At 41.7% G+C, this 15,825-nt stretch overlaps 1 protein-coding gene across 4 annotated transcripts in view; it reads left to right on the forward strand.

Moving 5' to 3' along the window:
- Positions 1 to 15,825, forward strand: part of IPO5 (importin 5) — a 56,461-nt gene that overhangs the window by 3,493 nt on the left and 37,143 nt on the right. The window contains exons 3-4 of one of the 4 annotated variants that reach the window (XM_025440973.3): positions 6,643 to 6,753; positions 12,455 to 12,548. In XM_025440973.3, the coding sequence (XP_025296758.1) occupies positions 12,459 to 12,548 (90 nt within the window). In that variant the 5' untranslated portion in view covers positions 6,643 to 6,753; positions 12,455 to 12,458. The remainder of the gene's footprint in view (positions 1 to 6,642; positions 6,754 to 12,454; positions 12,549 to 15,825) is intronic. The other 3 variants (XM_035704361.2, XM_025440977.3, XM_035704362.2) reach the window with 3 other exon arrangements.

Here is a 15,825-nt window from a genome sequence, read left to right on the forward strand (position 1 = left end):
TATTGTGCATGAATTATAATCCTCCTCTGCCTAGCCTCTGAGCGCCAGGATGTCTCAGGGCTGAATCCTTGACCCTCTTCTCTCTTCGCCAGGCAATGCCACCTACTTCTGCAGCCTTATATGCTATGAATAACATGCCTCAGTGGGTATTTCCAGCCCTGTCCTCTTCCAGGCATCCCTGTCCAACTGCTTGCTGGATGTCACCACTTGAATGTCTCCTTAGCATCTCAAATTTACCATGAATGAAACTCACCTCTCAGTTTCTTCTCGCCAGACCTTACCCCAACTCATCCTCGTTTTAGTGGCATTGACCAAGTCCTAGGCAGCCTTGACTTCTCCATCTCACTTCCTCCAGAAGAGGATTCACCATGGAGCTCATGAAGCTTAAGCTTCCAGACCATTTGTTCACATAGAGGGGACCTCATTTTTGCTCAGTGTTTCACTTTTCTTTTGGAGAGCCCTCAAGTTGTGTTAAGTTTCAGGTCCCACAAAACTTGGATCTGCCTCTGTACCTTACATCCTACTCTTATTTTGGAAAGCAAACTATCTCAATCAGACTACTCTGGACACTATGGAATTGCTATATAGTCCAAGCCACCTTATTCTCTGACCGAAGTACTACAGTGACCTCCTCCCTAATGATCTTCCAGCCTCCTCACTCCCTCCTACTGTTTCCTATATTGCACCAAAATAACTTTCTGTAACTGTTTAAATGTTAAATGATCTGTTAAAACTGCTCATATCCCTTAAAATGGGATCCACATAAAATAAGTCATACTCCTGAAGAATCACAATGCCCCTGGCAATCTGGCCCCTGCTTGCCTCTCAGCCCTCCGCTCATATCTTACTCCTCTCTGGCTGTACCCTTCCTTCCTCCTGGAATACACCCAACTCCATTCCGCCTTGGGGCTTTTGCACTCGTTGTGTCTTCCAATGGAAATAGGAATTTCACCTATTTCTTCAACTGGTTTCATCTTTCAAGACTCTGCTCAGATATCTTCCCCAAGGTCCAACCAATCACTCTTGACCTCATTATCTTCTTTTCACTGGTCCTAAGATTTATCTAATCTACTCAGTTGACTTTTTTTATTGCCTGGAGTCTTCTAAAAGATAAGCTCCACAAAAGTGGAAACCCAGTTCTGTTCAATCCCCACAAAGAGTGCCCACTGCAGAGAAAGTGCACAATAAATATTTGCTAAATAAGTGAATAAGTAAAATGTCTAAAAAAAAAATGGTAACACTTAAGTGTGGCATAGAGCAGTACAATGCATGGTGTGGGTGGAATTGAAGAGTATGAACTATATTATGAGGTTCCTTTAATTTCTACCTCATTAATTACAGACCACTAAAAATCTCTTCTGCCAGTACATGCAAATTTGAGTTGTAGATTGATGTCACAATTGATATCTCACTGTGAACACCATCATAATGCATGAGGTAAAATGTGCACATCATAGTATCCAAACTGTGAGATGCTAAATCATATCAGTATCTCCCCAGTCTCTTTCCTCCAAAATAATGGCCTAAGAATGTTCAGAAAGTTTGAAGGTTATGAATGTTATCATCCATGTAGTCTGAATTGTATTAAAAAGTGTGAAAATAGAAAAAATAGTAACTGAGGTTTGAATCAATTTCCTTCAGATCGCGAAGGAAAAGTATTGTTTAAAATAACACGTTTATTGAGATACAATTCACATACCATAAAGTTCAAACTTTTTAAGTGTACAATTGTTTGGTGTATCCAGAGTTTTATATCCATCACCACCATCACATTCCAGAACATTTTCATCACCCCCCAAAAAACTCCATACCCATTAGCAGCCACTCTACTTTCCACCCTCTCCCCTCCAGGCCCTTGGCAACCATGAATCTACTTTCTTTGTCTATGGATTTGCTGCTTTTGGACATTTCACATAAATGGAACCAAAAAACATGTGACTTTTTGTGTCTGACTTCTTGCACTTAGCATAGTATTTTTAAGGTTCATTCATGTTGCAATATGTATCAGTATTTTGTTTCTTCTTATTGCCAAATAGACATACAGCATTTTGTCTATTCATCAGTTTATGGATATTTTGGATTGTTTCCACATTTTGACTATTCTGAGTAATGTTGCTATGAACATTCATGTACAAGTTTTTGTGTAGACATGTTTCCATTTCTCTTGAGCAGGTATTTAGGAGAATTACTAGATTATATGGTAACTTTGTGTGCAACTTTTGAAGAATTGCCAAACTGTCAAATGGACTGCACCATTTTACATTCCAATCAGCAATGTCACAGGGGTCTAGTTTGAGGGGTCCAATTTCTCTACATCCTCATTAATACTTGCTATTATCTTTTTTATTATAGTTATCCTAGTGGTATACCCTTTTATTGGTTTTGATTTGTATTTATATAATGCCATTGAACATCTTTGAGCATACTTACTAACCATTTGCAGTCATGTATCTTCTGTGTGGGAAGGTCATCTAAATGTCTGTTTTGCCTATTTTTTAATCTAGTGTCTTTTTGTTATGGAGCATAACAGTTTTTTTTATATATATTCTGGCTACAAGTCCCTTATCAGATATAAGATCTGCAAATATTCTCTCCCATTCTGTGGGTTGCCTTTTCACTCTCTTGATGGTTTCCTTTGAAGCACAGAGTTTTCAATTTTGATGAAGTCTAATTGATCTTTTCTCTTTTTTTCATCTTTTGTAGTTTTGGTGCCATATCTAAGAAACCATTGCCTATCAAAGGCCATGAAGTTTTATTCTTATGCTTTCTTCTAAGAATTTTACAGTTTTAGCATCTACATTTAGGTCTATGCCCCATTTTGAGATTTGCATATGGTACAAGACAGCAGTTCAGTTTCATTCATATACATGTGGATATCCAATTGTACCAGCAACATTTGTTGAAAAGACTGTTCTTTCACATGAACGGCCTTGGCACCTGAATTTGTTGGGGTTCTCCAGAAAAAAAGAACCAATAGGATATATATAAAGAGACCTATTTTAAGGAACTAGTTCATGTGATTATGGGGGCTGGCATGTGAAATCCTTAGGGCAGGACAGCAAGTGGAAATTCAGGCAAGAATTGATTTTGTAGTATGGAATCTGAAATTTGTAGAGCAAACCAAAAGGTATTTCTATGTCCTGAAGCAGAATTCCTTCTTCCTCTGGAAACCTGCCTTTGCTATGAAGCCCTTGCATTGGTTAGATGAGACCCACCCATTAGGGAGGGTAATCAATCTACTGAGAGTCAACTTACAATAAACGTTAATCACATCTACAAACACCTTCACAGAAACATCTACTGTTTAACCAAACAACTGGATGCCACAGGCTAGCCAATCCAAAACATAAAATCAACCATCATAGCACCCTCATCAAAAATCAATTGACCACAAATATAAGGTTTATATCTGAAGTCCTCATTCAAGTCCATTGATCTTTGTGTCTATCCTTTTGCCAGTATCTCTGTGCTTTATAGTAAGTTTTAAAATCAATGTGTGAGGGATGCCTGGGTGGCTCAGCAGTTGAGCATCTGCCTTCGGCTCAGGGCGTGATCCTGGGATCAAGTCCCACATCAGGCTCCCTGCATGGAGCCTGCTTCTCCCTGTGCCTATGTCTCTGCCTCTCTCTGTGTGTCTCTCATGAAAGGATAAATAAAATCTTAAAAAAAAAAAAATCAAGGTGTGAGTCTCAACTTTTATTGGCTTGAGATTATTTTGGCTATTTGTAGTCTCTCACAATTCATATGAATTTTAAGATCAGCTTTTTCTGAAGAAAAAAAGCAGTTGAAATTTTGATAGTATTGTTTAAATCTGTAGATCAATTTGGGGAGTATTGCCATATTAATATTAAGTCTTCTAATTCATGCACATAGAATATCTTTCCATTTATTTAGACTTTCTAAATTTCTTTAGCTATTTTATATTTTCAGTGTACAAGTCTTGTATTTTGTTAAACTTGTTCTGAGTATTTTATTACTTTTTGATGCTATCACAGAGATTTTAATTTCATTTTCTGCATTGTTCATTGCTAGTACATGGTACATGATTTTCTGTGTAGTGATCTTGTATCCTGCAACCTTGCTGAATTCATTTATTTGTTCTAATAACACAATAATAATGGATTCATCAGAATTTTCTCTATACAAGATCATAATATCTGTGATTCTCCAGTACAATGTCGAATAGAAATGGTGAAAATGGACATTCTTATTCTTGATCTCAGGAAGAAAGCATTCATTTTTTCACCAGTAAGTACGATATTAGCTGTGGAGTTTTCATAGATGACAATCCATTTGAGGAAGTTTCCTTCTATTCCTAGTTTGTTGAGTGTTTTTATCATGAAAGCATGTTGGATTCTGTCAAAGGCTTTTTCTGCATCAATTGCAAAATCATGTCATCTTTATACTTTATTCCATTAATATGGTGCATTACATTGATTTATTCTTATGTTATACTAACTTTGCACTCCCAGGATAAAACCCACCTAGTCATGATATATAATTCTTTTATATGTTGCTGAGTTCAATTTCCTAGGATTTTGTGAGAATTTTTGCATCAATATTTGTGTTGGTATGCAGTGTCCTTGTGATGTCTTTGGTTTTGGTATCAAGTTAAAACTGGCCTTGTAGAATAAATATTCATTCTGCTTCTAGTTTTTGGAAGAGCTTAGAAAGGATTGGTGTCAATTCTTCTTTAAATGTTTGGTAGAATTCCCCAATAAGGCCATCTAGTCCTGGAACTTTGTGGGAAATTATTTTTATTACTGAGTCTCTCTACTTGTTATGGGTCTATCCAGATTTCCTTTCCTTTCCTTTCCTTTTTTTTTTTTTTAACATTCTATTTATTTAAGAGAGAAAAAGAGCACAAGTGTGTGAGCAAGCAAACAGGGTGGGGGAGGAGGAGCAGAGAGGGAGAGGGTCAAGTAGACTCCCCACTGAGCGTGGAGCTGAGTGTGGGGCTTAATCTCAGGACGCTAAGATCATGACCTGAGCTGAAACCAAGAGTTGGACACAACCGACTGAGTCACCCAGGCTCCCCTCTATTCAGATTTTCTATTTCTTCTCTAATTCATTTTGGTAGTTGTGACTTTTAAGAGATTTCCATTTCATCCAGATTATCTAATTGGTAGCATACAATTGTTCATAGCATTTCCTTGTAATTATTTCGTTCCTGAAATTGGATATTGATGCCTCCTCTTTTTAATTTTAGTAATTTATGTCTTTTTTTTCTTGGTCAATCTAGCTAGAGGTTTGCCAATTCTGTTGATCTTTTCAAAGGAATGCCTTTTTTCCTCTTCTTTTTTTTTTTAATTCTCTATTTCACTTATTTCCTTTCTTGGTTTTATCATCTCTTCTGCTTATCTGGGTTTAGTTTGACCTTTCTCTGGTTTCTAAGAAACTAGGTGACACTATTGATTTGCGCTTTCTCTTCTTTTTTATTGAAGACGTTTGCAACTCTAAAGTATCCCAAGAGGACTGCTTTCACTGCATCCATAAGCTTTGGTCTCTTGTGGTTTTGTTTTAATTCATTTCAAAGTATTTCCTAATTTCTCTTGTGACTCCTTTAACCCGTTTGTTATTTAGAAGGATGCTGGTTAATTCCCACTTATTTGTGAATTTCTCAAATTTCCTTTTGTTCTTGCTTTCTAATTTCATTTTACTGAGGACAGAGAACACACTTTGTATGATTTGAGTCTTTTAAAATCTACTGAAACTTGTTTTATGGCCCAACATGTGATCTCTTCTGGAGAATGCCCCTGTGCACTTGAGAAGAATATGCATCCCGCTATTATTAGATGGAGTACCTACAGATGTCTCTTAGGTCTAGATATATAATGTTCTTCATGTCTTCTGTTTGTTGTTAATCTTCTGCCTAGAGGTCCTATCCATTATTTTTTTTTAATTTTTATTTATTTATGATAGTCACAGAGAGAGAGAGAGAGAGAGAGAGAGAGAGAGAGAGAGAGAGGCAGAGACATAGGCAGAGGGAGAAGCAGGCTCCATGCACCGGGAGCCTGATGTGGGATTCGATCCTGGGTCTCCAGGATCTCGCCCTGGGCCAAAGGCAGGCGCTAAACCGCTGCGCCACCCAGGGATCCCCCTATCCATTATTAAGAGTGGAGATTGAAGTCTCCAACTATTTTGTTGAACTTCTTCCTTCAATTCTGTCATGTTTTGCTTCATGTATATTGGGTACATGTGTTTGTAACTGTTGTGTCTCCCTGATCGATTGACCATCTTTTTATCATAATAAATATCCTACTTTGTCTCAGATAATTTTATCTTAAAATCTATTTCGTCTGATACAAGATGGCCATTTTGGCTGTCTTTTGGATACTGTTTGCATGGTATGTCTTTTTTCATCCTCTTACTTTCAACCTACTTGTGTTCTAGGGAAAAATGCTTAAAACTAAATTCTTTTACTATGTATATTTTTATTTCAGGTGCTAAAATGCAGCAAATGATGGTTTTTAAATCTATTCACCACATTTAAATGAAAATAATCAGCATTAAAAAAAAAGATGTTCTTCCTTCTTCTAGTTCTTAACTAGTTCTTGACTTACAAGGATTCATTCTAGAAGCTCAAATCTGAAGTCCTACCTACTTTCTAAAGGTTCACAAATCTGTTTAATGTCAAACCAGCAGGGAAAGGAAATTCCCAAGCAAGGAACACTGCTCAGGAAGTACTGTACCATGTCTCCAAATCCCTGAGAATCAAGTCAGAAAACTGGAAGTAACAGAAAGCACTATAAGGTAAGTGATTTCCACTTTGTTTGTTGACAAATCACTTCCTAAATCTAAATTAACAAAGTATGCAGGACACTTGTGTGTAGCTAGTTGGTTCTTTTACTCTTTAGCAAAGGTACTGTTGAACAGAAATAGCATGTGAACCATAAATGCAAGTCATATTTATAATTTTAAAGTTTCTAATATTCATATTTGAAAAAGTAAAAATAGAAAAATATAGTTAATGATTATCACTTATTAATGAGCATAAATAACACTTTAACTCAATGTTATTTCATTGAGTTCACATTTCTGCATGTGATCAACATAAAATTGTTATTCTTTTTTTTTAAGATTTACTTGAGAGAGAGAGAGAGAGAGCGCACAAGCAGGAGAGGCAGAGAGAGAGAGAGGGAGAGGGAGAGAGAGAATCTCAAGCAGACTCCTCTCTGAGCGTGGAGTCCAACGTGGGGCTCAGTCTCACAACCCTGAGATCATAACCTGAGCTGAAATCGAGTAAGATGCTTAACTGACTGACTCAGTCAAGTGTCCCAAAATTGTTATTCTTAATTTTCTACTAAGTCTCTGAAATTTAATCTATAGCTTGTACTTAAAGCACACCTAATTTCAGACTAGCCACATTTCAAGTGATCAAAAGCTATAATGGCTAATGGCTACCACTCTGGACAAAGAAATGTAGCATTTAACACTGAAAATGGCCTTAAAATGCTCTATGAGGATCACATCAAACTTAAATTTTTTTTCCTTAACCACAATTTATTATACATTATGATCACATGACTGCTTATATAATAGGAGTATAAAAACATAATAACCTAACGAGTAAATGGCAATCAGAATTAAATGTAGAAATCTTGGAGGTATCCATCTGCATCAGTAATGACAGCTAACATTTATTAAACATTTACTTTGTGCTAGGCATTACGCCAAGTATTTTAACACATGGTAGAAAATACTTCTGTTATGTCCATTTCATGGAAGAGGGAACTGAGGCTGAGAAAGTTTAATTAACTTGAGCAAGATCACAGCATGTAAATTGTAAAGTCATTATTTGAACTCTCATTCTGGTTGGTTCTTGGAGCCTGTGATCCTAGCCTCCAAACTCTACTTCTTCCTAAAATGTATCCAACCACCGGCAGACATTCAGTGAATTTCATATATAAAACTATGAGAGAGAAAGAAACAGAGAGAGAGGAAAAGAAACTAATCGAATTCAAATTTCCCCTGCCTGTGTTCAACAATTTGCTGACTATTGTGGGCAGTGCCCTTTCGGAATATGAAGATTTCACTTGCCCCTGGTTGGCACGCTCTGACTGTAACAGACCGCTTCAGACAAGGGCTTGAAAGTCTTAATAAAAAGCAGCTGAAGAAATGTAAACAGTTCATCATTTTATTTCCAGCAACCAGCTTTCCTCAACAGTTCTCAGCTCTTTTGCTGATTCTTCTCTAACCAACAAATGGCATCAATATTAGAGTTAGAAATCTTATTTATCAGTCAAATGCCTATTAACTACCATTAACCTGTCAACGTACTATTTAATTATGCATGATTGGGAGGGTGACTAATAGAAAATATACAAATGCACTTTATACACACACAAGTGTGATACATACATCTATATCACATGTAGTTTTAAGAGTAATTACTTGTCTATTTCTTATTTAACCCTAAAATCCATCTAATTAATAGAAGCTGATAATTACTGAGTACTATACAGACACTATGCTATGAGCATTTACAAATATTATCCTAAGTTTTACAATGTCCCTATGAAGAAGTATTGTTCCCCTTTTCCAAATGAGGAAACAAAGCCAACTTTTTTTCATTGTACCATGTTAACTATTAATACAAACACCTGTAAATAATACCATCACCTTATATATGTATAGTTATACATAATATTTTCATTCATCTTATTTAAACTAACCCTCATTGTAAATTGTGATACAGACAGCACATGTTTACAATTACCAGGACAAGTAGTTGAGGTTCCTTTGGAGTCCTGTGGCAACTTTTAAAAATGTACAGATTGTTCATTAGGGAGAATCTTGTTTTACTTACATTCAGCATCCAATAAACCAGAAATGACAGACAAGACCAAATTCTACTCCAATTGAGAGAAGCTTTCACAGGGGTTTTCCAAACCTAACTTCTCCAGCCACTTCCATCAACATGAGAACCCATCAAACCAAGAGCAGTACCTAAACAAGATTCTGTGCTCTCTCGTTAAGGAGTCTTGCCTCCTGTATTATTATAAGTAGGTCATGACAAGGCTGTGCAGTACCTTCTGACACACATCAAAAAATCCCAAGTTACCGGGGCACCTGGTTGGCTCTGTCAGTTAAGTGCCGACTCTTGGTTTTGGCTCAGGTCAGGATCTCAGGGTTTGTGAGATGGAGCCCCACTTGAGGCTCTGTGCTCAGCGGGGAGTCTGCTTGAAGATTCTCTCCCACTGCTCCTTCCTACTATCTCTGTTTCTCTCTCAAATACATAAATCTTAAAAAACAAAAAACAAAAAACTAAACTACCTAGATTTCATGTCCCAGTTGAGAAAAACTTCCAGTCTTCCATTTTCCCAACCTCACCCTTTTTCACAAGGGGTTGTAAATGCTCTGAGCAAATATGCCCCGGAAGTAGTGTCAGGTCTAATAAGCTGAAGTGAAAGGTATCAGGTGCTGGCTGTTCCGTTAACCCATCCAAAGCAATGACAGCTAATCAGGAGCGAGCAAAACTTAAAAGTTTTCTACCACTCCATTTCATTTCCAATTATAGTTTAATGTCAGAACTTTTGTAATTAATATTATACCTTCATAACCATTATTATTCCATATTACAGATGAGAAATTGAGGCTTAAAAGACATTAAGTACTCATTCAAGTTCACATAAGTAGTAAGAGATTAAATATCCAAATCCATTCAACTCCAGTTCAAGGTTTTTTACCTTCCATCAATCTCCTTGGGAAATAAACCTATACTCTCGTGGGCTGCCATTATACAATATCTAAGTATTTTCTTATGGGGAAACAATACTCATAAACAAATAAGACTCTCTCCATGGGAAATGAGTTTCTAAGGGCAATAAATTCCCAGAAAGCTGAACATTAGGAACTCTCCAAATTGGCAGGCCTGCTGTTGAAAATGCAGTTCCTACTGGGGCTTCTTCCTGGACACCAAAACCGGTCTCAATTGTCCAAATGGCTGATATCCACTCCAAGTTTATAGGAATTTTTCCCATTTGGGGATCTCTTTGTTCATTACTCTTAAAAAAATCTCCTTCCTCTTTGATTGGATACTTACAATATTAAAAATAAGGCTGGGCTGACATTTCAAATTCTAGCAGTTGATATCACCACTAACTTGTTTTATTTGTAACCTGATTATTTCAGGTTATAATAAGTTTATGCTTTGCCCCACCAAAAAATAAGCTCCTTGGAATGCCTGGGTGGGTCAGTGATTGAATGTCTGCCTTCAGCTGAGGGCTGATCCTGGAGTCCTGGGATCAAGTCCCACATCAGGCTCCTTGCAGGAAGCCTGCATCTCCCTCCTCTCGCTCTGTCTCTCATGAATAAATAAAATCTTTAAAACAAAACAAAACAAAAAACAAGCTCCTTGACATATTTGTAGACTTACATTGGAATGTCTATTATTTAATAATCATTAAACAAACATATGTAATCTACAGAGTCATTGCCCATAAAACACATACCACCGCAGATGTTAAAAAGTAACTGGAGGTCAGGCCATATCCTAAGCAAGCCTCTACGCAGTTTATCTTATTTCACTGGTAACCTAGACATAAAACAGTTTTGATAAGAAATTCCCCACATCTTAATCATCTTGGGTGAGGGAAAAGCTTCCTCAAAATCTGGATATGACCACCACTGACCTAAATAAATACCAAACAAAAAACAAAGAAACAAACAAAAAAACCTACCCCAAACTAATCTACATATCGTCTATCTTCAAATAAATAATGTGTCCTCAGAACAACGAAGCGTCACATCTAAGAAGCATCAGTTGCACAAAGGTAGGCCTGCGGACCTCTTGTAGGGAGTTCATCATCACTGCCACAGCTCAAACTTCCTAAGCCAGTTTTCCCCACCAATCGGGTTAGAATCCTCTAAAAGATCTTGGCCGACAATCACAATTGCATAGCCATCCCGGGGCCTCGGCCCAGATTCTGGACCCAGTGGCCTGGATTCTTAATATACAGCGAAGGTTTAAAGTCATTCACTTAAAAGCAAATGTTTTACGCAGACTTCAGAGAGCAGAACTTCATGAGAGTCAACAGGAAATTAAATTCCCTACAGGTTGCCACAAGTGTAGTACTCTCCATCTCACCCAACGTGGAACCTCCTCCTCCCTACCAGTGTCCTTTTGAGGTTTAAAAAAAAAAAAAAGAGGATCCCTGGGTGGCGCAGCGGTTTGGCGCCTGCCTTTGGCCCAGGGCGCGATCCTAGACACCCGGGATCGAGTCCCACGTCGGGCTCCCGGTGCATGGAGCCTGCTTCTCCCTCTGCCTGTGTCTCTGCCTCTCTCTCTCTCTCTATCATAAAAAAAAAAAATTAAAAAAAAAAAAAAAGAATTATTTTCTCTACTATCACCCTTAGCTCGGTAGGGGCTCAAGGGAAGTGCCCTTTGATCCGAACACAGCTTTGGGCATCTGGGCAGCTCTGTAGTAAAGGAAGATGGGACGTATTGTCTCTGCCAAATCAGGTCTCTGGGCCCCTGGGTACCGGTAGCAATCGATAAACGTTTAGATCAGCCCTGCAAACCAGTGTTGCTTTAGGGAGGGTCTGCCTCTCTCTCGGCTTCTCCCCATCATGGACACAACGGGGACCCCAAAACGAGGAATCCGGGGGAATAGCCTCGGATCCTGGGTGGGGAGGGGATGGAGGCATGTGTGCTGCGTGGACAGCTCGGGACGACCCCGGGCTGGGGAGGGACGGGGGGGGGGGGAGAGGGGAGAGGCCGGGGCTGAGTCACCCCGCTCCCCTCCAGCCGCCCAGCCCCAGGTGTGAGTCACCGGCGAGCGCGGCGTGGGGAAGGGGCGGCCTGAGTCACAGTCCTGCGGGAGGGAGCTCGGAGGGTCTGACCTGGGAACCCGCGGGTGGGGGTCCAGGGCCCCGAGACCTGGGGAGCTGGGGCGGGGGCGGGGGCGCAGGCCTCCCGCCGCGGACCAGGCTGCCCGCCAGCCCGCCGCGCCGAAATCTCCCGCGCTCCGGCGCTGGCCCCACCTCCCCGGCCGGACCTCACGCCCCGCGGCGCGGCTCTGCGCGGCCCGCCCGCCGGCCCCGCCCGCCGGCCTCCCGACGTCATCCCGGGCCCCAGCTGGCCGGCACAGTCCCCGCCCCGCCTCGCCCGCGACCAGCCCGGCGGCCCGCCGCCCCTCGCCAGTGACGGCACCGCGGGGTGCGTGGCCAATCGGCGCGGCCCCGGCGGAGGCGGCCTCGGCCCCGCCCCCCGCGCCTGCAGCCAATGAGGCGCCGGCGCTGGGGGCCGCGGCGGGGTGAGGGGTCGCGAGGCCCCGCCCCATCCTCCCCTTTCCCCTTTGCCCCGCCCTTTCCCGCCCGGCCTCCGCCCCCCAGCCCCGCGCCGCCGCTGGTGCAGGTCCCCGCGCTGGGCCCGCCCCCAGCCCTCCCGCCGGCCCGCCCGCGCGCCTCACGGCTCCTGTCTCCCCTCCCTCCTTCTCTCTCACACGCCTAGCGCAATGGCGGCGGCCGCGGCGGAGCAGCAACAGTTCTACCTGCTCCTGGGAAACCTGCTCAGCCCCGACAATGTGGTCCGGAAACAGGCAGAGGTAACCGAGCCCGCCGCGCCCCGGCCGGCGCGCCGCCCTTCCCCCGACGCCGCCCCGCCGGGCCTCGGCCGCCCAGCCGTGGCGGCGCAGGCCGGGCCGGGCGGCGGCCGCGCAGCCCACGTGTGAGGCGGCCCGCGGCGCCCGGCCGTGCCCCCGGGCCCTCCCGGCCCCGGCCGCCCGCCGCCCCTCGCGCACACGTGCGGCCCCCGCGACCCCCGCGACCCCCGCCCGGGGCGGGCAGCGGGCGGCGCGGAGGGGTGGGGGGTGCGGGGCGGGCCCGGGCTCCCCTCGCCCCTTTCCCGCTCTCTCCCGGCGGGAGCCTCCCCCGCCCTGCTGGCGGGTCTCCACCCAGCCTGGCCCCGCGGCGCCCCGACCCCGGGCGGCTGCTGACCCGTCACCCTGCTTCCCTCCCTCCCTCCCTCCCTCCCCCCCTCCCCCCCCCCCCCCCCCCCCCCCCTCCGAGACGTGTGTCTTGCCCTCCTGCCTTCCTACTTACTTCCATGTGGTCCTCTTTCTCTGGTCTAGCTCGCAACCTCGGAAGCTGGATTTCCCTTCTCCGCCCCCCCCCCCCCCCGCCCCGCCACAATTTTGTGAAGTTGCCTTGAGGGTTTCTGTCCAAGCACCTTCCACCTTACTTTATTCTTCCTTCAGACACTTGTGCTTTGATCTCTAGAGATTTGTGGTCTCCTAACTGCGATGTCCTGGGACTTCCGTTGTTTAAGTGGGCCAGGGCCACCCTATGTTTAAGTCTTTAATGTCATTAAATCTAACCTGAATCTCTCTCTCTCTCCTTTTTTTTTTTTTTTTTTTTTAAACCTCTGGCTTGTGGCCTCCACAAAGTGTGGAGCTCTGAGTAGACTTATTTTCAGGAGACAGTATTTCAGGGGTCTCTGCAAGCTCGTTTACCAAGTAGCAGCAAGCCCCACTTGGTTCAGAAGACTGATGTTAACGCTGTCAGTGTTGAGACCGCGAGGGATGCGTGAGACGCCCAGAAGGGAGGGCAGGGGCTGTCTAGTGTTTTTTTTTTTTTTTTTTTTTTTTTTTTTTTTGAAGTGCGCTCTCAGAACCTGTCTTCCAACTTGGCCACATGGAGAGGTCCCTGCCCCCACGTGATTGAGTATCTTTACAAGATTCGGTGAAGGATGTTCGGGTATTTTTACAAAGCAGAAATTTACGTGTAGCTAATGATATGGGGGGGGGGGAGCTTGTCCTCCTGAATTTCATAGATGTCTTCAGAATCACAAAGTTAATATTTGCTTTGAATAGATTAGGATATGCTGGCTGCACTGAGTGGTTTTATGATACGTGATGAAGTCACTGTATTGGATGTTCAGTTCTGGGTGAAAAAGCATGTTGAACAACCGTTAGTCTACTGATTTTTTTAATTCATGTAGTATACATGGGATATATGTGTTCAGGGTAAAAATTGAAACAGTGCAAAATAGTTTTTTTTTATCCCGTTCCCCGAAGATAACTTTTAAGTGTCTTATGAGTCGTCCCTGAAAATACAAGTGCATATGTATACATTGCATTTTTACGTGAATGAGCCTCTCATATGCATACTGTTGTGCAAGTTGGATTTTTTCACTCAAAAGTATTTCAAGTTGCCACATAAGAGATTTTGTTAAAGCAGCTACGCAGTATTCCATCATATGAATGTATTATTTATTCAACCAGCACGTTTACGAATGGACGTTAAGATTTCCAGTGTCCTCTTAAATATAGGAGTACAAGCATTCCAATCTTTTCGGACTTGGGTTTGCTGGGTTTGCTTGTGGAATACTTTAAAAAGTAGCATTTGTCCTTGGAAGTAATGTGCATTGATTAGTTGCATCAATGTGCACTCCTATCAGAGGGATGTGATGATGCCTATAAAAACATTTTAGTGCATTCTGCTAACTCTGGGGGTAATTTTTCACCAAAATAAGTTCTTAATCCCAACCCATAATAGAAATTGCCATGTGTTGCAAAGCAGAACAGCATTGTAATTAGTAAGCGAGTTTAATTCTCCCTCTTCCCTCCAGTTGCTTAAGTCTCTATTGTCAAGCCTAGTGGGGAATCTCTCTTCTATTGAACTAAATACCAGTGTCTGGTTCAGCTTGAATTCCAATTGGTGCCTGTTGTAAATCTTTTTATCACTTCCATCACTTTAGGGATAGTTAGCAGCATTCAGCACATTTTCTCATAAAGAACAATTGAAAAGTACAGTTGACCCTTGAACCACGTAGAGGTTAGGGACAGGAGCCCCCACCCTCTTGACTCCCCAGACACTTAGGTAACAGCCTCCTGTTGACTGGAAGCCTTACCAAGAACATAAACAGCCAATTAGCACATATTTTGTATGTTGTATGTATTATATACTATATTTTTACAACAAACTAAGAGAAGAAAATGTTATTAAGAGTATCATAAGCAGGGATCCCTGGGTGGCGCAGCGGTTTAGCACCTGCCTTTGGCCCAGGGCACAATCCTGGAGACCTGGGATCAAATCCCACGTCGGGCTCCTGGTGCATGGAGCCTGCTTCTCCCTCTGCCTGTGTCTCTGCCTCTCTCTCTCTCTGTGTGACTATCATAAATAAATTTAAAAAAATTTTTAAAAAAAGTATCATAAGTAGAGAAGATACATTCCAATACCGTCCTGTATTCATAAAAAATAAAATCCGTGTATAAGTGAACCCATGCAGTTCAAACCCATGTTGTTCAAGGATCAACTGTACTGTTATGGTTATTCTCTTTATTCCTATCATTCAGGTAACACATTTTTGCTTTCTTTGTATATCTCAGAAACACTAATATGTAAATTAAGTATCATAAAATAGAAAATTCTTTTTTTTTTAATAGAAAATTCTTAATTTGACACCAAAAAAAGTAAATGTTAGAAGGGAAGTTTCCTAGTCTCTCTATAACACAAAGCTGGACTGTAAATAGAGCTGCTTACAAAAGCAAAATATTATTTGAAAAATAAAAAGCTGCATATAATGATACTTGAATACCCCTTTTTTTGCCTTATGAAATGAGCTATTTATAAGTAATCAAACTAAATTAAATTGAGTATTAAAGTCTGATATATAAAAAAAATAAAGTCTGATATAGCAAATATAGAAATTTTTTTAACAAGAATTGACAAAATCTCAGTAAATATCTTTGTAATTTCATAAATACTTAGTTGATACAAATACAAGACTGTTGAGTAAGGTGACTTGTTTTGTATTCAAACATGAAATCAAGTACAGTAGAAGACTAATTGTAATTTACTGTTGAAAACATTGAAGGTCTT

This window comes from Canis lupus, chromosome 22 (assembly GCF_003254725.2).
Source record: "Canis lupus dingo isolate Sandy chromosome 22, ASM325472v2, whole genome shotgun sequence".
Classification (NCBI taxonomy): Eukaryota; Metazoa; Chordata; class Mammalia; order Carnivora; family Canidae; genus Canis; species Canis lupus.